This window comes from Arctopsyche grandis, chromosome 1, assembly GCF_051622035.1.
Source record: "Arctopsyche grandis isolate Sample6627 chromosome 1, ASM5162203v2, whole genome shotgun sequence".
Classification (NCBI taxonomy): Eukaryota; Metazoa; Arthropoda; class Insecta; order Trichoptera; family Hydropsychidae; genus Arctopsyche; species Arctopsyche grandis.
Window position 1 is genome coordinate 15,173,370 of NC_135355.1, and position 23,199 is coordinate 15,196,568.

Genomic DNA, 23,199 nt, shown 5'->3' on the forward strand with positions numbered 1-23,199 from the left:
AAAAATAAATGATACCAAAGGGGGGTGGAAATCAATAGGAATTCGAAAAATGCTTGCAATTTTATTTTTATTGAAGACTTTTTATACATTTCTTAAGAATATAACAAAAAGAATATTAAAAAAACGAATTTTTTTAGTTATTATATTAAATAATCTAAAAATAATGTTTCATTAAGTCAACCCACGACGAATAAATAATGACTCGTCTGATATACGTAACATAAATTATACCTATCGACATGTTACAAAGGCAGAGCTTCAAGGTTTACTGTTAAGACATCACTGATTAGACAATCACCAGGCTGCAACCGAAATACATACATCATATTTTAGACAATGATTCAATCAACACAAAAACTGCATATACATATTTGAAAGGCCATACTTCAGGACAAATTCCCACGAGTGCATCTGCATGTCCGTAAAACTCCTCTTTCAGTGAAATTACTATGGTTTGGAGATTCACAGTTTTCTCTCTGATATAACGAGCCACTTTACCAATATTCGTATTGTCCAAAGCAGCATCGATTTCATCCAATAAGAAAAACGGAGCAGGATGATAGCTGAAAACGTAATTTTAAATATCAGAAATCACAGGAAGAGAACAAAATGATCAGTAAAAACGTATGTACATAAATCATGTAAGCCAAAATTAAATACCTATGTATAGCAAACAGTAAGGCGAGAGCTGCGACAGTTTTCTCTCCTCCTGACAAATTTGACATAGGTTGAAATCGTTTACCAGGTGCTACACAGTTATAATTAATACCATCCAAATAAGGCTCTTCGGGGTTCTCGGGCCCTAAAAAGGCTTGAGCAGATTGATTCATCGCCAATGACTGCAAAATTACATCAAATTAATGTTTACTATAAGATACGTATGTCTATATGTTATTATATAAAGCAAATCCTTATAGACACACCTTATAAATTGCATCAATTTCGTTGGCGACATAATCAAAACACTGAATGAATTTAGAGTGTCTATCGTTTTTAACACGTTCAAATGCCAATTTAGCTTTGTGAGCTTTCTTGCGAGCGACCTCAAAGGCTTTATTAGTCACATTAACCTTCTCTCGAACTTCATTCAATTTTTGCATGGCCTGTTATGGAATCAAAAATATTAAATGTGAAAAAAATAAGCAATTTAATAAAAATTTTAGCTAAATCCCACGAGTTTACTATTTGCTATTTGAAATATCAGTATCACTTAATGACCAGCAAACATGGCGGCACTAGCACCACTAGCCGTATTATTTATCAGCAGGTAATTAAGATATTTATCATTAAACAGTTTAAAAATAGCATAGTAATTCTATTTACCCTCATATTAGGAGCTTGAATTTTATCTACAGTTTGTTGCAGGCTAAATATAGATTTGTCAAGTTTATCCGCTTCTTTCTTTATGTCATCGCTTTCGTCCAATTCACGTAAATTTTCGGGAAGAGAACTGTAGTCAATACAGATTCTGAAAATAAAAAGGAAAATGACCATATTTATACACACATATATGTAGTATAACCGTTTTATTCTTTGAATTGGTTAATAAAAAGGTTTATTCCAGAGCTGTGGAGTCAGAGACATTAGAAAAGAAATTAAAACTGTCCCATGCGTTGTGCGGTATTTTATACCAGGTTGTGGAGTAAAAGTTAAACTTTTTAGACCTTCATTCAGTTTCTGGTGAAACTGCAGAAATATTGATAAACTATTAATGTCATTTATCAAAAAAAACATAATTTAACAAAAAATATAGAAGGAAAAGCGTGATATGATAATAAATGTATACATCAAGAAGCAAAAAAGCTTTTTAGAATATTAGAAAATAATAGAAGTATTTACTCAATAATGAATAGCACATGGTTTGACAAAAAAATAGAGGTAGAATAGTTGAATCAACTGTAAGTTTTATTGTGCTGCAAAGAAAATTATAAACCGAGTTGTAGCGAATTTTTCGACGCGATTAAAAGTAACAAAGAATTTTTAAAGAAAGTTCACGCTAGTGATAAATATTAAATACTTTTTAATAATAAGTTACATATATTCACTTAAAAAGTAACTTAGAAATATTACTACGTACAGTAAACTCTCGATTATCCGGTTTGAGGATTATTCGTGCTTGAAAAAATGTGTGTGTGTGTATTTTGGGGATTTTTTGAACACTGTTAGTCCTATCGAACTGAAACTTGGTATTGGTTACTGAAATTCTCATCGACATGACGTAAATCTGTAAACCGGAAGCAGTATTTTTTCTTAGAACAATATTTCATTATTTTATTTTGACCTTTTAAATTATTTTAATCTTCTTGATATTTATTGTGTATAATAAATACTGAGTGATTTTAATTAATAAAAAAAAATTCGAACAAAATCCGACCACCGGAAGTAGAACTTTTGTCTTGTTTTTATTAATACCCAATTTTTTGAATTTTCAAACTGTTTCACTGTCCGAAAGGCTGGCGACCTGTTTTAAACGATTTTATGTTGAAACTTGAACTAGATCTTTATGTTGAGACTTTTCTGTGGTTTTTATTGCTCCCTAATTTATTTCCAAATATTTGTTGTAATTTGACGCTTTTCTGAAAAAAAATCTAACTATTCTAAATCTAAAAATCTAACGATTCACAACTATTTTAATTTAAATATGCAGGAAATGATATAAAAAATGCAATCTTAAAAACGCTTCCAAGTCACTCACACTTTAATTTAAACGACTTCTACGTAATTCACTTTTTAAAAAAATTGGTTTATGATTTAAATCTAATAAAGACCTTGCGAAATTATGCTAGAAGATTGCCAACTTTTAAAATTGCATCTGGCTGTGAGACAAAATTATACTAGAGCAGTGATTCTTAACCTGGGTTCGATCGAACCCCAGGGGTTCGGCGGAAATTCAGCAGAGCCAGGTTCAACAGCAACTCTTCAGAACAACAACGCTCTCAACGTTTTGGTGTCAACAAATGGTAACGTACCCTGTTAATGCTAAGAAAGCTCTGGAGATTTTCATACCGTTTGTTACAACATATCTTTGCGAGCAATCCTTTTCGAGGATGCTGGACATAAAAACGAAGAAAAGGAACATACTATGTTGCGAAAATAACATGAGAGTGGCACTTGCCAAGGTAAAGCCTCGTATTTCTGAACTGATCTCTGAAAGGCAACAGCAGAAGTCACACTGATTTTTAGTAAATATTCATTATTGTGTTTTTGTTTTTGTGTGAAAATCAGGTTATGTTCTTTGAACAGTGATAATGGTGCACGGTTCATTTTGTGCACCAGTAAAATATATACATATGTTCGGTGAATACGCATATGAAACTGGTGGGGTTCAGTACCTCCAACAAGGTTAAGAACCACTGTACTAGAGTAAGTTCTATAATTGTCGAGATGCCGACCGGGATGTTATGGAGTTAATTGATAAAGGTACATATGTATGAACATTCTACATAGAATTGGAAAACTCATGTTTTATTAACATATTCTTAACTAGCGAAATATAAAGACTAAACATCTATTTCCAATAGTCAAATCGATCTGATATTTTGCGTACGTTTTTATATAATTTTGCCTGAAATATTTAACTATAACGAAAGCTATATTTTAACAAGCGAATTTACGAATGTGTTACCAACGCATATAACTATTGCCATGGAACTGGATTCGTTTGATAGCTCGTGCATGGCTTCTCTCCCAGATCTTTTATTCCCGGTTGAAAGTTGAGTTTTAAATAATACTAATCTTGTGCCCGATGAAATATCATTGCATGGGGTGTGGCATATCAAGTTATTAAATTTAAATATGTGTAGGTCCGTGTTCGATTCGCACGCCGTCACGTCACAATCACGTTTTCATGATCTAGAAAAAATGTGTGTGTGTCTGTATATTTTTTGAACACCGTTAGTCCTATCGAACTGAAACTTAATATTGATTATTGAAATTCTTATCGACATGACGTAAATTTTTTTTCAAATTTTTAAGTTGACTGGAAATGGTACCTCCCCTTATAGATGTCCTCTTTTTTTTAAGTTTTTGAATTCAATTATCTCCCAAGCCGCTTACTGAAATTTTTTTACATGTAATAGAAATTATAAATTTTATAACCTAATATTTTTACCTGAACCGTAATTACTACTTTTACTCTAGAGAATCGAGGTTTTTTATTTTTCTCTCAGAAACCTTTTGGTTTATTGAACTGAAATTTCATATTTAGAAGTTTAATCTTAAATCTCTATGTACTAACTTAGAGCTGATAAGGCTTTGGTAAGAATTCGTAAACCGGAAGTAGTATTTTTTTTTAAACAATATTTCATTATTTTATTTTGAAGTTTAAGCCATAATAGCTTTAAAATTCATCTACTTTAAAACTACTAGCTTTTCAACTACTTTAAAATTTAAGTCATTCATCTAAGGTAGGAAAACAATCAAAATTTTGACCGCTACCGCTAGTTTTTGATATACCTAAGCGCATTATAACTTAATTTAAAAGCACAATTTTCAACAATAATTATAGAACGGGTGATGTTAATGTGGTTACCTTTAAAAAGCTAATTTATTCAAGAACTGCCTTTGTGAATCGTAAACGATATAATTTAATTATGGAAAAAACCGAAAAAAACTATTCGAGCTCGGCGATCGAGTTATTTTATATTTGTGAATGGGAGCGTCTGTGAACGACATGTCTGTGTACCAACGGTCGTTACAAAATAATGCATATCATATTTCAAATTATGGAACAATTATTATTCGTATATATTTGAAATAGGATAAGCGTGAATATGAACACCCGAAGATTAGGTAGTACGAACAGCAAATGTATCTTTTTTCAATTGGTTGAATTGCACGATATGGTTGCCCATTGAAATGCACTATAATTTAAATCAACGATCAATTTGATATGCATAGCAGAACCCATGAAGACGGGTTTGCGAACCTTGGTCTAGAAACCGTTGATACGTAAGATTTTTTGCTGTCTGTCCCGGTGTGGAAACTGTTAAGAAATATTTTTTGCGGAACTCAGTTGAGAAACCCTGAATACGTAGGATTTGAAAACATAATTTTCAGGGAAAAAATCGAAAACCAAAAATTCTCCCATTTTTTTATCAAAAGCAAAGCCCATAATGACGATTTGCGAACCTAAGTTTAGAAACCCGGCATACGTAAGATTTTGGATAGCTAAAAGGCAAAAAGTAAAAAACTATTAGAATAAAAATAATTGCTGCCCGGTTTAGAAACCGGGATAAATTTATTAAGAATAAATTTTTGTGGCCTTAGTTAAGAAACCCTGCTTGCGTAAAATTTCGTGGACCCCAGTGAGAAAATCATAAAGGCACAAAGAGTAACAAATAAATTTATTCGCACTTTATGAAATTATCATGTAGATATGGCCGACAATTTCAATAAAGTAATTATTTTCGAAAACGCATTTAAAACTTATTGTAAAAATTGATTGCGTTGAATTGTCGTGCCACCGTTTGTTTATTTTACCCTAACAACGCAGGTGGCGACGCGAAAACATTTGAAATTATTGCGTTGCAATGCGACTAATTCCTGTCCCCGTTTTTATTTAGAGTGATTTTTTTTACAGAAACCATCACAGGCATACACACAATAACTCATGTAAGTTTCATCGCAATCGGTTCAATGGTATAGGAACGCATACGTGACAGACAGACAGACAAACATTGATTTTATATATATATATATATATATATATATATATATATATAGACTAGTAGTTTTACCTGGCTTCGCTTCGTATTTGTAATATAAACCCCTAAAGCATGGATTATCTAATAGTAAACATTGTTTTGCTTTTTTATTAAAATTATTTTAATCGAAAAACAAAAATTAACAACAGTCAATCAGAAACCAACTTTTTTTTATATATATACAAGGAAATTGAAACCGGAAACAGGAACTAAAATCGGAATTGGAAATGAGAGGAATCCTGATCCGGAACTGAAAAAGGAATCGGGATACAGGATTGAAACAGGAATCGGGATCCAGAATTGAAAAAGGAATCCAGATCCAGAACTGGAAAAGGAATCCTGGTCCAGAACTGAAAAAGGAATCCCGATCCAGAATTGAAACAGGAATCCTGATCCGGAACTGAATATCAACTAGTTAATAATAATAATCATATTAACTACTTTTTAAGACTAAAATTAATACAAACCTAGATTCTTTTTCAATCATGGCAGAGGTATTCATCGAGGATTGACTTTTGGAAGAATCATTATCTACAGAAGAATGTTCAGTTGTGAAAATATCAGCCATGTTACCACGTAACATTGGTATGAGAACGTCTTCCATCTGTAAAAAAAATGTATTACATAAAAAGTTTTATTTGTGATTTTATGATAAAGCTACTAGGTACATATATACATAGAAAATTTTATTTGAACAACCTTGCACTGTTTAAGCATGTTATGACGATCGCTTTTCTTGCTTTCAATCTTTGACTCCAAAGAAGATGCTTGTTTTTGAACAGCCATTATATCTTTGGCAATATTACCAACTTCACGCCGAGCCTATAAAAATAAAAATACGTAAAAAAACTCAAATACATATTCGAATAGAAGATGTATTATTTACTTTTCCAATTTCTTCATCCATCTGTTCAACTTGCAAGCGTTTTGCTTGACGTTCATTTTTAAGTGTTTCTGCACGTTTCCATTCACGATCAATCTCATCACGTTGCTTTACTTCAGCTTGTCGAGAAGCATCCAAAGCATCATCTGCATCTTGGACTGTACGTTCCCATCTTAAAACGTTAACTGAAAATGATACACATTTGCACATACATATATAATTTGAATCATAAAGCAATGAATTAAACAATAAAAAATGTTCACATGAAAATCAACACCAGTTTACATACTTTGTGTATCACGGGTAGACTCAAATTCTAAATTGCTTGTAATTCTATCAATTTGCGAGTCAAATTCCATTTTTTTCTTAGCTCGTTCTTGTTGTGTTCGCAACTCTCTTTCCTCATATTGTCTAGATTATATGTACATATATATTAAAAAACAGCAAACAATATATATTCAAAATAATGAAATGTGAGATTTAGAAAAGATCTTGTTATTGTAATAAAAGACACATTTAAAGTATTATGTATCAAAAACGCGAAATATGTTATAAGGTTATATTCAAGTCACATTGATTAATCATACCTGATATTTGCAACACCAATATCACGACAAAACTTGCTGAATACAACATCTTCAACATTATTCATATTTTCTTTGATTTCTTGAATTTTCTGATCTCGATCCTGCATTGTATTTTCAATCTCGGCAATGTTTGGCTAGAATATGTTTAAAACAAATCAATAAAATATTTCTATTACTACAGCCACATCGATTAGACAAGTTTAAATGATGTATCAATTAGACCAGTGGTTCTTAACCGGGAATGCGCGCACCCCATGGGGTGCGAGAAGACATATGCATGGTGGTGAAGAAATATAGTCTGAACATCTTGAAGTCAAAGAAGGCTCGATTTGATGCCAGTGGTACAATCACAAAATTATGTGGCGCAACAATTCAAAAGTCCTTGTTAAAAGTGACATAATTGAAGTAAATTTTTTTCATTTTCCATTTCCAGTCAATTTTTTAAGTTGACCAGAAATGGTACCTCCCATTATTTTTAAGTTTTTGAATTCAATTACCTCCCAGACCGCTAACTGAATCTGATCGAATTTTTTTTACATGTAATAGTTAAATATAAGTTTAATCTTAATTCCAAGTTATGTATAAAATTTGGTAAGCATCCGTCAACCGGAAGTGGCAGTTTACTCTTGTTCGATTTGTCTTCCACTATTTTTTTCCACCACTTAAACATGTGTGCTCTTCACAAAAAAATTCAAGTATAATTCTTGTATGAAAATAAAAAAAATTACTAAATTTAATAAACTGGAAGTGGGATTTTTTCCTCTTAGAAAGGTCAAAAATGTTATGGCCACTATTCTGTCCACACCCCTGAACGTATCAAGCTGAAAATTTATATTTGTATTCTTTATGTACTAACTTAGAGCTGATAAGGTTTTGGTCAGAATTCGTAAACTGGTAATTTTTTTAAAACAATATTTCATTATTTTATTTTGACCTTTTAAATTATTTTTATTTTCTTGATATCTAATGTTATATTACAACTGGCGCATGTAGAGATATAATTTACTAGTTGAGATGTATCCGAATATGAATGACCTAAAACGCCAGTTGGAATATATTACAAATGGAAATACACTTTCGACTGTAACACATACACATGTATGTACGTAATTAGTGACAAAAAAAAATTACCCCATATGCTTCCATTTTTTTTTCCAACTCATTAATTTCTTCATCGAGAGCATTGATCTGCTTCATCTGTTAAAAAAAAATATATATAAAATTATATTGTCTTCCGATGCATACATATTGGGTTTTAAGCCTTAATTTTGTTTTGTAAACATATATGTACATATAATATATTTATACACTCATACACACACACACACACACACACATATATATAATTATATCGTACTGTTGTGTCGCGATCAGTTTTTGAATATTTTAATCTTGTTTCTAATCCTCTAATTTGAGAATCAACTGTTGTAAGTTCAGATTCTTTCCTAGATTTTTTCATGGATTCTCTCAACTCTTCAGTTAGCTTTTCCTGCAAGATAATTATAGGAACGCATTAAAATCAATAGCAGCAATTTGGAATCTCCATTTAAAAAATAATCAAGTTAAACCTTTTTCGCTTTCAACTGAGACATTTGTTTTTCGTCCCAACGTTTAGCTTTCCTTGCGAGGTCCAGACTTCCCCCAGAAATGATACCCGATTTCTGATAGAAAGTTCCATCCAAGGCAAGGGCCTAAAAATATTACAATTCAAATATGTATGGACATATACAATATACTATTTATCCATTTACGTTATTTTAATGTGAAATAACATTACATCATATCTACTGTTCTTGTTCCGGTCCAAATCATATGCCACACGTGATGCATCCTCTGGAGATTCACAAACGAGAGCATTATTGGTAACAAACAATACAGCTCTGTGGATAGCTTGGGGCTCATAGCGAAGCACGTCAAATAATAATTTAACGTTTTTAGGTTCTTTAATATCCCTGTGAAATATACACGATACAATGCTATCTAAATGATGGAAAAATTAAAATTATATACATACCTTAATCTTTCTTTTAGGGGCTTTGCTTGAATATAGTCGAGAGGTAAAAATGTTTCAGGTTCAAGCATGCGCTCTTTTAAAATTTGAATACACTTTCTAGCGGTCTTTTCCGTATCTACAACTATAGCTTCCATGTATTTTCCCAAAACCTTAGTAATGGCAACGTTGTATCTTTTGTGTGTTGGTTGACACATGTTTATCATTCGGTCATACTAAAATTTTTAAATAGTGTCATAAAATTATTTAAAAAGCTCATAATGTACATATGGAATTATGTACTTACGACTCCAGGAATTTCTCTTTTGAAACTTTCAACAATTTCTTGTTTTTTTCGTCGCCTAGCGTCTTCGTGTTTGTCCACACGAGCATCACCAAGTTGTTCTCCGACAGCCTCTAATGCTGTTTGAAGTTCTTGAGCACGTCCACGGCCAGCACCAACATCAGCCTGTAATTCGCCGCGTATTCTACGTTGCTCATCTAAGGCTTGCTCAGAAGTCCTGTATTAAAATAAAAAAAGGAATGTTAGAAAATGCAATTCTTACAGATTTTTTGCAGATGCAGCATCGCAGCTCCTGTGCACAAGCCGCCACTGCACACATATGTTATCGATGAAAGCAATTGTGTTTACTTGATATGTTCAGCCAGTTTATCGATTCTCTTAATGGCTTCAGCTTTCTCGTGTCCTTTTTGACGATGTTTGTTTTCGAATTCACTCTTTTTTCGAATTTCATTATCAAGACGATCTTGATCTGATTTTTGTTCACGATTCACTGAATCCAATTCTTGTAAATACCTAGCCGACTGCATGGACGCTTCTTTTTTCAGATGTTCATATTCTTTAACCTAATTAAATAATGAATGTAAATACAAGACAAGTATGTAATTGAAAACTTAGAGATACAACAGTACGAGCATACTTGAGCTTCTTCCAAGTGGACATTACTTCCTCTACTTTGACTTTGATCGGCAACAGTTGCTTCCCATGCAGTCTTTGCAGTTTCAACTTTATTAAGTTCCTCTTTCAATTTACTAATATCTTCTTGGTGAGCATCGTTTGCTTTTTTTGCTTGCTCCAATGTCACTTGTGCTGTTTTTAGTTTTTTCTCATTATGAGCAACACGTTCTTTGGCTTTTATAAAAGTTGGCCGTTTCTTGGAAATTTCCACTTCCTGAAATTAAAAAACATCATAAGAGTCAAGACATAGAAATTAAAACTGCTCATAGTCATAAAATTAAAACACAATCATTTTGAACTACTGACCACTTCTCTAATATCTTGCTCAATTTTAGCCATGTCTCTTTGAAAGGTTCCAGCTTCTTTTTTTTTTTCCTTGAGGACATCTTCAGCTTTAGCTTTCTTTTTTTCTATCTTTGCAGTCTCTTGCTGTTTGTGTTGTAAGTCTTCTTCGTATTGTTTAATGAAGTTTTCATTGTGATACAGTTTGAACAATTGAAGCTCTATTTGTTTTTCGGCCTTTTAACAAAGATAATCAAATATAAAGGTAACATATGAAATAAGATTTTATAAAACCTCGCTTATCCGGACTCAGCCGAGTTTGAGATGGTCTGGAGAGCAAAAAATCCAGATATTGTTTGTCAAGAAGATCACTTTTAAATGAATCCCATAATAAAAATACACTTTTCGACAATTTTATTTCGTTATTTTTTCGCAACTTTACACTTCGAAATGCTATCTTATCCTAAACGTTATATGTTATGCAAATAACCTGCTATTTTTCATGTTAAAACTATTCGGTTAGTTCAAATTGTACAACGGAAAATGTGTTCTATTGTAATCATATATTAAAACCAACCAATTCTTGTTTCAATTGAGTGTATTTTTCAGCTTCTTCTTTCTCCAATTTAGCTTCTTTACGTTCAGCGGCAATGCCTTTCTTCTGTTGATAAGAGAATTGAGTTTCTTCATCAGCTCTCGTCACTTCAAGTCTGCATCTTTCGTATTCATCTTTAAGAGCGCCGGATCTAATAAAAACACATTCAAAAATTACAAAAGACTAAATATTTATGTATAATATTTTTTTTTTGTATACCCGCTTATTTCCTCAAAAAGCATTGTGCGTTCTTTAGGATTCTTCATCGCAATACTTTCAACAGCGCCTTGAAATACCAAAAAATTCTTAGCTTTCACATTAATACCAAGTTTTTCCAATTCGCTTAGATACTGCTGATTGCTCACACTCTAAGAAAAATAATTTAAATTAAAGTTTAAACATTTGCCATTAAAATTTCAATATATAAAAAAATCGAATATAAATGTATTTGTATGTTGAAAAATATTGTAGTATCATTGCAACAATGTTATTATATGTGTTCACTTAATGAGCTTTAGTTTTCTGAAAATAAATCCCATCTGATCAACACAATAAGAAAATATACATCCATATTTCCCATCACTCACCTGTCCATCAATCCTGTGATCTGACGACTGTCCTTGTACGGTTCGTTGGAAATGTTTTTCATTGCCACTTTCCAACTCAAATATCGCAGTAACAGAAGCGCTGTAACAAACAAAAACATTGATTTGATTGCATATAAAGTGGCACGGCTTTGGAAATTAAATATAGGTTCACCTTCGGGATACTGGACGATGTATGGATGCTCCATGAATGAGATCGGCCAATCGTTTAACTCGAAGACTAGAAGTCTTCTCCCCCATGACGAAGCTGACGGCGTCCATAAAATTGGACTTGCCTGTAAATGTTGAACGAATATTTGGTTATATTATTTCTTCGAAGAGAATAGATCAGCAGTGTGAGAAGGCGAGAAGATGAATTTGATAGTCGTACCAGATCCATTGGGCCCAATCACAGCTGTGAACGACTTGAGGGGTCCGATTCGATGTCGTCCTCGATACGACTTGAAGTCCTCCACCTCTATGTATCGCAGAAAGGCCGGCATGTTGGCCTCCTGACTCCTCACTCCTCACTCCTCACTCCTCACTCCTCACTCCTCACTCCTCACTCCTCACTCCTCACTCCACACTCCTCACTCCACACTCCTCACTCCACACGTAAATTGCCAACCGTGCTCGTTACGAGGTTCGGTTTACCAGGTGACAGCCGACGCCACCGCTGTCGCGACGACTTTCTCGCTCCACCACTAGAGGCGCTGCAACACCACTAGTGCCGCCAAAACAGCTTCTATGCTCGTAATAGACCGAAGCACGCCCATGCATCGTACGGATTACACTTGCTTTCAAATAACACGACAATAATACGTACATTGATTGGTAATTGGATTATTACGCACATTGCGATCGCCCAAGAGACAATTTTTGCCATGAAAATCGCGAATACGGAATATTTGGCACTCGAGTTCTCGTTACTATGATAGTTATTGTTAGTATGATGGACTTTTCGGCTGCCAGATGTTCTGTTATAGAGATTTTAGTGACTTTTGTGGGCAATAATCACCGAACCACGTTGATTTTTAAATTTACAATTGGCTTAAATATATTATAGGAGATGAACGAATGAGACGACTGGCATATTGATGCACGTGCTTTTATTTTGGAAGCCAGAGACGGAGTGCGGTAGCGACTCTGAACACGGGCGAGTTGGTCTCGTTGGCAGTAGACATCTCTATAATTTCGTGTTGATTATATGTATAAAAATTGTAATAATAATTGTACACAAAATAATCCATAGATGTCTCTATGATTATTATTTCTGTACTAATTAGTTGTTATATGCTATGTATTCTGATTGTATATGTATTATTGTATTTCTGACCGTTATCGTACACTCGTCGCATTGGAGCGATCTGTAATGACGAGTGTATATTGATTGTAACAATAAAATAAAATAAAACTCGTAGGAAGGTGACCGAACTCGACCATGTCATATAGTGAACTACCACAATATTATTTAATTTTAAATTAAAACAAATAAAATTCGTACAGTGCTGATTTTACTTTCAGTACTGTACGGTAACTCACGACTTACCAAGACAGATACTCAAAAACCAGTACTGTACTGGTAAAAATAGTACGAATAGTCATCTTAAAATATTGTCTCTGTGTACCAAAAAAAAATGCACCTGCCACACGACTCTTTCTTTAGTAAACAATATGTGAAGGTGCTATTATCAATTTCTTAGAAAAACCATAGTTTATGCTCTCTTGTTTTGAGCACTAATGTAGCGGTGTATTGTTATTCGAAAAGGTTCAGTGATTATTTCGCACAAAGCGATCTCGTACACGTCACTAAAATCTCAATCACGGAACATTTAGCACCGAAAAATTCCATCTATCCACTCGAACTATCATACTAACGAGAACTCGAGTGCCAGATATTCCATATTCGCGATTTTCGTGGCGACGATGTCGTGTGCGCGATCTCAATGTGCGAAATAATTCGTTTATCAATTGAAAAGCATCCTTCCAATGCCGATATTTGCTTATTACAATATGATTTAAAATTTTAGTCAGACCGCATTTATTTTAAAAAAGCATTTTAAAACTAGTAACATTTTTTAAAATTTACATTCAACATATATAGTCACATGCATAAACGTGAACTGTCAAACTGACATTTGTGCGTATGGCAATTTTATAATTTTTATATACTAAATACTTTAATAAATATGAATCGACGCAAAATTAAAATTGCATTGGCACTATTTATATTATTGATTTTAATTTATTTTTTAAAAAAAATTATACTTACAAGTATTCCATATGAGAAAGAAATCAAGCAATTTGAATTATTAAATGTCGATACAAAAAATGTATTTGATTTTGAATATTTATTGGAAAGTTCTCCTTGCACCTGTAAGCATATTTATATTCGGTACTTTCCCATTATTTGGAGGCATTTCTTTTAAGTAAATATTTTTTTATTTAAAACAAAACCTAACCTATTGTTTTGATAATTATATAAATAAATCTATGTAATTAATATTAAGTGTAATTACAATTCAGATACCGGAAGCCAAAATTTTCCAAAAATCCACCGCCGAGGAAGTACTACATATATCAGCATTATTCTTTCTCTTTGTAAACAAGCTTTCGTCGATTTCAACGATTAATCTTTTACAATTATTTTATTTTGTTAGCTTGTTACGATTCTCAGGGCAGATTGCTCCAGTCGATGGTATTGTTTGTTGTGCCTAATTCTTCCTTGCACACTTTGATCGACTTTAATTCTTTGGCTTAACGATATAAGAAACGAATGGTAGACGACTGTTGCCGAGCCAATTTCCATGTTGGATGTTAACTTTCTTTCAGCAAGACGATTAGAGCCTCATTTTATGTTTTTTTACTGGCAAGATTCTTGCTTTTTGTAAGAATGCCACAGCGTCTTCGGTAGATGGAAGATCGAATCAGTTCATATTTAAATGCGAAAAAAAAGAATGCCTCCTGGTAGTGGGAAAGTACCTTATATTCTTTTCCACAAATGTTGGTTTTACATAATATGTATTTGTGTTAATAATTTATAAATTACATACTTATATTATAGCAATGCATAGAATCGTTATGATAATAACTTCTTATGCTGGCCATGTTGAATTACGAAGTGCTCATAGAAGAACTTTCTCCAACGACGATCTCGATGAAATGGGTATCAAACGCGTATTTTTACTCTCAAAATTGACTGTTTACAATGAGTGAGTTTCATTATTTTTAAAGTTTTAATTCTTGTATAATATACTGATATTATTGTTATTTTATTGTTATTTTTAGGATGCAAATATCTCAAAAAGCTATAGAACATGAGCATTTTAGATTTGGAGATATAATACAAGGAAATTTTATAGAAGCATATAGAAATCTCACGTTAAAACATATTATGGGACTGAAGTGGACGTCCACCCAATGTAATAAATGCAGTGTTGTTTTAAAATTAGATGACGATATAGTGTTTAATATTAACGCAATATTAAATTGCATTAACTCTACACAAATTGATAATGATGAAAATTTTTTAATGGGTTACGTCTTGAGAGGTATGAAACCCATTCGTTTGAAGGCAAATAAATGGTATGTTACATATAATGAATATTCAAAATCATTTTATCCACCATTTTTATCCGGTTGGATGTATTTTACAAATCCGAAGACTGCTGGTGCTCTTGTCCGTGTGGCCAGAGAAACTCCTTATTTTTGGATAGACGATGTGTTTGTTACGGGTATTTTGGCTTCAACATGCAACATCAAATTAAAGGACATTAAATTCCAGCACATGTTTTTGGAATATTTTGAATTGATGGATTGTTGTGTTAAAGACATGATTGACAAGAAGATAATGTGCGAATATGCCATAGGTCCTAACGGGAATGACGATAATATGTTGGTAAAATTTAACGATGCTCTAAAAATGTGTGCTGTTAATAAATGTTCACCAAGACCAATCAATCGATCTTTGAATGATACATGCATTAGTGCAAAACGATCATTTCCAATTAATATCGGTAACCCTTCTATAAGTGTTTTGAGACTTTAGACAAGCAAAATTTTTTATTTCAGTAATCCGTAATTGAATATTTTAACTAATATTCAATTATAGCATTACGAAATAAAATTTTTGTATTCATAGTGTTTCTGATTTAGCACATGAACTATCTATTTTTTTTATAAATTTATTCATTTGTATTTATAATAATATCTGAATATTTTTATGTACATAATCAATGCATTATGTAATAATACATTTTTTAATCGCGTTAATGATACTGTAAGATTATATGTAATATATAAATATAAATCTCAGAATGCTTATTTTTATATTTATGAATTTTAAAGATGATATTTATTTAAATATATTTGTGATAACAAGAGTGTAAATTGTACATATGTAGTATGAAAATAAATGAAAATTAACTCACTCACAATGATAACACGTTTATTTCGTTTTTTTTTCTCAAAAAATGTTCATAATCGTTTTTAACAAATTTCTGCATAAATAAACAATTAACAGATTATGCCAACTTCGGTGTTTCGAGATAAAATTGCAGTCGGATTCGTGCTTTATTTCGAAATAACCAAAAATAAAAAAAATACAAGCTCGGTACCATATTACTAGAGACACGTATTTTTACAAGGTTTATTAACAACTATTTTTGCCAATTTTAGCATTTTCATTTTGAATTTAGCGTTTTGAATTTAGAGCATTAAAATTAAATCATGAATTTTAACAAAATTTATATACATCTTTACATATGTACACACAATTTGAAGATAAAATTTCACTTTTTAATTTAAATTAAAGACAATATAATTTAAAGATAATAATTCAAAAATAATAGAAAATTACAAAAATGTTTTGTAATTTATAATTATGTATAAGATGAAAAATACAAAGCAAACATGAATATAAAAATACATTATCAAATTAAAATTTACTAAAACTAAGCATGGAGCATTTTTTGTAAAGATTTGTCCGAAGCATGCTTTGTAAAGATTTGTCCGAAGATCAGATACAATTACATTATAATTACTGAAATGTCTTTCAACATCCACACTATTAAGTGGACACCAAATTGATCTCAGAGCAGCACAACCAAACTCTTCATATTGAATTTTTGTTGCCATCAATAATTGTAATATATCTGGGGTGGATCCACTTTTTATATTACTGTATAGTTTGCAAAAATGCTCATATCCTTTCAAATATTTAGCCTATGTTGATGCGTTAATCAACGGTGAATTTATATAAAAACAAAACCGTTTCTTTAATATTAATGTTGGATTTTGAAACTACCACCAATGGATTGAATACTTCACCTAATGTTTGGAAGTAAAAATGTTGTGATTTAAGCATCTATTCGCCAATATTCATCCAATATTTGTGATTTTAGCAATTATTCGCATATTTTACGAATATCGCATTTATAGGCATACATTCCGAATCTTAGCATTATCACAAAATGCTAAAAATACGTGTCTCGACATGATATTAACAAATAAAAAACCAAAATTTAAGTAATAATTTTTAACAAATTTTCATATTTGAAATAAATACTTTAAATCTTACAACACATTGAATAAATAATTTCTACAGCATTAGGGTATTTATGTATATACAATATATATTTACTACATCAACATATAGGAAAGCATATCCACAACTATTGATGTTAGTGTTTTCATGCATTTTATCATTAATAATCACATCGAAAAATTGGGTAATTTTTTTATTCTTATGTACATAACCAGTTGTACATAGTTGTACATAACCAGTACCTATTTCTGTATTTAAATTGATTATGAAATTTTAATAATTACACAAAATTTGGACATTTGTGTGAATAATAGATAATTTTTCTGTCAATTTTATTTATTAAATATTTTGATTTATAGCGGAGCATTTTGTCATAACGTATATACAAAAATAAGATTAAAGATGGGTAAAATATAAATTATAAAAGCAGTGCATTTGTTTGCAGATGTAGTAAAAAGTGCTAATTATGTAGACGGTGTGTGTTATTAGGAACTGTATTTATGATCAATAATTTTCTTTATTTAATTTAGATAACCATGTGAATACACTGAATTTATTTATTAAAATTTATTTATTGTGAAGTGAGTTGTAGCAGTTTTGTTTATTTACAATTTTATTGATTTTTTTTATGTAACTATTCTATAAGGAAATTTTTATGTTTTCTCACTTATATGTCTTTCATTATTTAATTATTTAATTATTTAATTGATCGTTATAATATGCGACTGACAATATTTGGCATCTTAAAATAAAAATGCAACATTCGAAGCTAACCACATATTGTCTGTTAGTTTCCAGACATATAAATATACTGTACATAAACATACATACAAATGTATATTATGTATTATATTATAATATAGTATGATTTGGTACATAATGGAATATTTTAATATCACCAATTTCGTTACAGAATTCCATTTTGTTTAAAGCTTTGATGTGGTTCATTTGATGCTCAAATACATATATGTATGTATAATTTAAGTAAATGTAGACATCGTAAACATTCATATTATATGTACATATATGTTAATTTCATAATATTTATTTAACGCTTATATACACATGTATATGTACATACATATGAACATATGTATAGGTATATTAGAGGGCGAACCCTATTAATTGAAATTATACAAAATTTAAACTATTTTATTTTGATTATAACAAAACATATTTAATTTTAAAATATTGCATGAATGGAAATGCGATATTTTCATATTTAAACATTTTTTAAATTTAATTTAACAGTAAAACATTGCTTACATAATTGATTTGTAAATATAAGTATACATATTTCATTAATATGAACGAACAAAATATAAGTAACTTATTAATTAATTCAATAATCAACAGTATAAGTTATTAGTAGACTTTATTTATTGTATGAATACATATGTAGATTTGTTTTACAACGTTATACGTTACTGGACATTAGTTATTTGAAAAAAACATATCATTACTCCAACTTCTTAGCCTTGTAAATTCTCATTTGGTCAAAAGCAATATGAAATATTTCTGTTATATTTTAGATCTATTCCAAATTCAACTTTTAAAAACATTACAAAGCGCATTGAATGTAATAAAAGGAAACAATATAGAGGTGTGTAGATTACACAGATTTCGTCTCAATTAAATTAAAAAATGCAATTGAATTTTGGATTTGCGAGGTTTGCAAGTTAGTGTAACGATATGTAAGCTCAACCGAAAAATTTGTTTTGCAATCGAGAAATAAGAAGAGGCTAGTAAAAATGTCGCATAGCTTTCAACAACATATTGTCCTTAAATCTTAATTATGTATAGTTGATTTAATAAATAAAATTGATATGCATGTTTCATGACATTTTTTGAGAATTTTAAATTATTCATTCTTATTATATATACATATATACGTACGTTTTATAATTCGAATTTTTAATGTATAATATGTTTATATTATATTTTATATACATAAACATAAAAAACAACGTTTCAAGCCGGTGGTTTGCTATTTGATGGTTTCATGCTTATTTGACAGATATTAATATATTTTCATATCATATCATTATATTTGAATTTATCAACTATTGTACGTTTAAATATGCGTAAGTGAAACTGAAACTAACGCTATGTGTTTGTGTGTATTTTGTTTTTTGGTAAAGTTCTTCATTACGAATTCATGACGACGCACACAGGGATTCTTTGGAATAAATTATTTTATTGAACTTTAAATATGGAAATAAATGAAAAGGCTTATTTATATATTTAATTATACATTTGCTACAGTTTATTTAACTTTTGCAGCATTAAAATTTTATTTTCCTAGTTATAAAAACTTATTTGAACTGGGTATTAAAAGGAAAATAGCGAAATATTTTGTTTTTATAGATTTGTTTCATTGTTTTTACGAATAAAGAAGCATTATGCATTACCATTAAGCCATAATATCAAAAATCAGCAGAATTTTCTTTTTATTTCGACAAGTTAAATTAATAGGCAGATGACTTTTCTTAAAAATACAGACGTGATATTCCCTGCTATAAAGTAGAACTTTACAAATATAAATCATAAACTAAAAACATAACTATTTTTTAAATAATTCAATAAAATTTATTGAAAGTAATAAAATTGCTTTAATATTAAAAAAAAAAATCGTTAACTAACCTATAGGTGATAAAGTCACGTTGAATCTATTCTAATTACTACAAGCACTAAAAAGTAGTACAAAAAAGAAAAGGTTTTACATTAAAATTAGCGAAGTGAAATATAAAAGAGCCTTGTAATAACAGTCCTCGCAAGGAGTTACAAAAATGTACAAGTTTCGATTGGTGGTGTGAATTAGAATGCACTTAATTTGTGACAATAAATATACTAAAGTATGATAGGCAGGGGCGTCATTTGGGGGGCTGGGGTGGGCAGCCGCCCCCCCTAGATTTGATCCACGTTGTTTAATGTATTATTATGAATTTGAATTAAAATTCTAAACCAACAAAAATAGAATATTGAAATTCTTTAGAACACTGTCTGGTATAAACACTGGTATTATATCATACACCCCCCACCCCAAAGAAAATCATTCCTTACTGCTCAAAAATTTTGCTCCCCCTGGGAAAAGCTGAAATGACGTCCCCGATGGTAGGGGTGGGTATTCAACTATAGATTTCAATAAATATTGGTGCCAAATGCGAATTTATTTTGAGATTTCTGCCAAGAAATCGGTTATTGGGTCCCTGTGTGCGACGTTTAATTAAGTTGCCTACCACCATTTTGAATGCAGCAAACGAATTATTTTCTAAAACGAAACAACAGCATTCGACACGAGGGGATTAAATTCAGTTTGTTCAAACGGTGACCTCTTCAGTGAAACGACTCTTGTCGTCCAAATTGATAACTATGGCGTGTGTTCTGGCATGTCCTGATTTGATAGGGGCTTTTCCTGATTTGTTGGATGCGCTTTGAGGACTGGTGTCCGTAGATGGTTTGGCCGCATCATTTTGTTCACTTAGTTCGATTTTGGCTACCAAAACGCTCATCGGCGGCTCACTTTCGTCGTCTATGCTAGATTCTTTGTTCAAACACTTATCACAATTGCTGGAAGTTTGTCGTTCGATGACCGCTTTGACTAAGGTCTTCTGAGGCGACGCAATTTCAGGTTTGAATTTTCCGTTAGTCAACTCCTCGCCTCCGTTCGTCTGCTGGGACGAGGTGTTGTCAACATTCTTGCTGCTGGAGTTGCTATCGCACTCGCAACTCTTCATAGGGCTGAAAGTGACGTTGAGACGTTTTGACTTAGTCGGCAGGGTTATGGAATCGGAAGCTTCTAGGACGTACTCCCTTCCGCTGCTACTGGACTCTTCGGCCGGTGTGATTGCGGTGCATGCTGAGAACATGTTGAATCTGGACCCTTCGGCCCCTTTACCTCGCTTTCCGGACAATTCGACGTCTTCCTTGAGAGAGTCTTGTCTGACGGCTGCTTCTTGCATCGCTGATATTTTGGCGGTCAGATGTCTGTTGCCGAAACGCATATTTTTCTCCTTGATATGTTCCAATTGAGTGTACAGACGACGAAATTCCTCCTGAAAACCAATATAAAATTGTGGTCAGATATTTTTACTTTACCCATGTACGAAGTAGATTTGTAATAGCTAATCAAAATTGATCACTGATTCATGGTTTTTAAAAATCTCGTGTCTATCTGTGCACTTTTTTTACTTTATCTATGTTTAATATGTATCTATGTATGTACATATATATATATGAGCCGTTATATTTGAAATTGGCGTAAGTCCTTTTCTTTATTTTGACAGATATTTCGCAAAACATTTAATATAATGTTTTGCGTTTTACAATATTTAAAAATATCGGTGGCCTGTAATAAGTTTATTCTGCCTTTACAATATTCTGAACTTATCATATTAAAAGTAGTGACAACAGTTTGGGAATTAAGTCAAACTGAAATAGTGTTTTAAGAAATTGAAAATTAGACTTTCAAATACAATATTATAACGGCGCATACATATGTATAATATGTACATACAAATTCGGTCACGTAAAACGCAATGCTTGTGATTTTACGATTTTAAGGCAATACAAATATTATCCCTTTATGTGTTGGGTCTTTTAAATAAGATTGTTTTCTAAAATTTGAGTTCAGTTTCTTGTGAAGGTGCAAAGATCAAAATCAAATTAGTATCAAAAAACGCACACAAATATCATTGAATAATAAAAATTAAATCGCGACTTTGGTAAACTCTGGACTATCATTGTGGTCAATTTACACTCAAATGGGATGTTTTATATCAACTGTGTCAAGATTACTGAAAACTAAAAACAAATCTGAAACCTTAGGTTGAAGTAATGGGACTAGACTGAAAAGGTGGTTCATCTGAGAGGCAAGATCAGCCAAGAGCCCGTTTTTTAACGGTAGTGATCTAAAACTGCCCTAGAAGATAAGAAAAGATTCTAGATTCATTTTATATTGAAATCTTTCACAATAAAAAGGCGACTTGGAGTAGCTGGACTCCACGCTCGGAGTCCAGCAAAACCACTGAAAAAATTAAAAAAATCCGATGGAATAACTGAAATGACACACAAAGTGGAGTGCATCAAATTGGCGACGAGTTATATTTTCTGATGAATTCAAATAAACCCCATTCAGCTCCGATGGTTTTCTAGATTTTTGGTGAAAAGTTGGTGAGAGGCACAACGAAAAATGTATCTACATACACAGAAGACAGTAAAACATTTTCCAAGTCAAATGATCTAGATATGTTTTTTTTATTATGGAAATGCAGTCTCTGCAACTGATGCTTTGTATGTTAGTTTATTTTTTTATGGATTTAATATTATATATACACACATATTAAATGTAATATAAGATCGTCGAATTAAGAGAGTCTTTAATTAATATTATGTATTAGATGTATTATGAGCATTTATAAGAATTGTAAATAGGTTTTTGAGCTCTTTTTTATATTATGCTGTAGGTACACCAGTGGCGTAGCGAAAGGAGGGGAGGTCCGGGGGGTCTGGACCCCTCCCCTTGGCGGAGCGCAGTCGGGGGCAAAATATCCCACAAATTATCACAAACCCATGACAGATTTTTAGGACATAAAGATATACTTGAAAATTTCCAATGTTTGCTTCCCGAAGGAAAAAGCTCTCAACCATCAAGTATTTTAAAAAATAAGATAAAGACTTTGGGAGAAATTTACAACCAAGATATATTTTGTTGGCCTTGCATTCTAACTGGAGAGTTGGAAATGTGATGGCAATATATAAGTACTAGTGAAAATCGACCAAAAACCGCACTAGCTGCAATTGCAATTTGCAATCCTTCAATATTCCCCAATATTTACATACTTCTAAAAATTCTAGCAAAACTTCCGGTGACAACAGCCACAAGTGAACGGAGCTTTTCCACACCTCGACGACTAAAAACATATTTAAGAAATACGATGTCGGAAAATCGACTAAATGGACTTGCTTTAATTAAATATTTATAGGGATATAAATGTTAGTGCAGAAAAAATATTAGATATGTTTACAATAAAGACACGAAGATTGGATG

General features: G+C 31.7%; 3 protein-coding genes across 3 annotated transcripts in view; 1 reads left to right on the forward strand and 2 right to left on the reverse strand.

The window, feature by feature from the left end:
- Window positions 1-44: 44 nt before the first annotated feature.
- Window positions 45-12,328, reverse strand: SMC1 (structural maintenance of chromosomes 1). The gene is made up of 25 exons (XM_077433158.1): window positions 12,191-12,328; window positions 11,997-12,149; window positions 11,781-11,901; window positions 11,609-11,708; window positions 11,241-11,389; window positions 11,004-11,172; window positions 10,451-10,663; window positions 10,107-10,358; window positions 9,818-10,032; window positions 9,473-9,686; window positions 9,190-9,401; window positions 8,953-9,127; window positions 8,744-8,866; window positions 8,533-8,664; window positions 8,307-8,372; window positions 7,176-7,309; window positions 6,878-6,999; window positions 6,592-6,773; window positions 6,405-6,527; window positions 6,173-6,309; window positions 1,324-1,468; window positions 924-1,103; window positions 661-839; window positions 386-563; window positions 45-302 (listed from the first exon to the last, which is right to left on the reverse strand). The coding sequence occupies exons 2-25, from the start codon at window positions 12,106-12,108 to the stop codon at window positions 243-245; spliced, it is 3,693 nt and encodes a 1,230-aa protein (XP_077289284.1). The 5' UTR covers window positions 12,109-12,149; window positions 12,191-12,328; the 3' UTR covers window positions 45-242.
- Window positions 12,329-13,713: 1,385 nt separating this feature from the next.
- On the forward strand, window positions 13,714-16,054 carry LOC143911469 (beta-1,3-galactosyltransferase 5-like). The gene is made up of 3 exons (XM_077430347.1): window positions 13,714-13,745; window positions 14,670-14,817; window positions 14,894-16,054. The coding sequence occupies exons 2-3, from the start codon at window positions 14,672-14,674 to the stop codon at window positions 15,651-15,653; spliced, it is 906 nt and encodes a 301-aa protein (XP_077286473.1). The 5' UTR covers window positions 13,714-13,745; window positions 14,670-14,671; the 3' UTR covers window positions 15,654-16,054.
- Window positions 16,055-20,470: 4,416 nt separating this feature from the next.
- Window positions 20,471-23,199, reverse strand: part of LOC143916942 (metabotropic glycine receptor) — a 298,569-nt gene continuing 295,840 nt past the window's right edge. Inside the window, exon 12 of the mRNA XM_077438248.1 lies at window positions 20,471-21,205. Within this exon, the coding sequence (XP_077294374.1) occupies window positions 20,471-21,205 (735 nt within the window). The remainder of the gene's footprint in view (window positions 21,206-23,199) is intronic.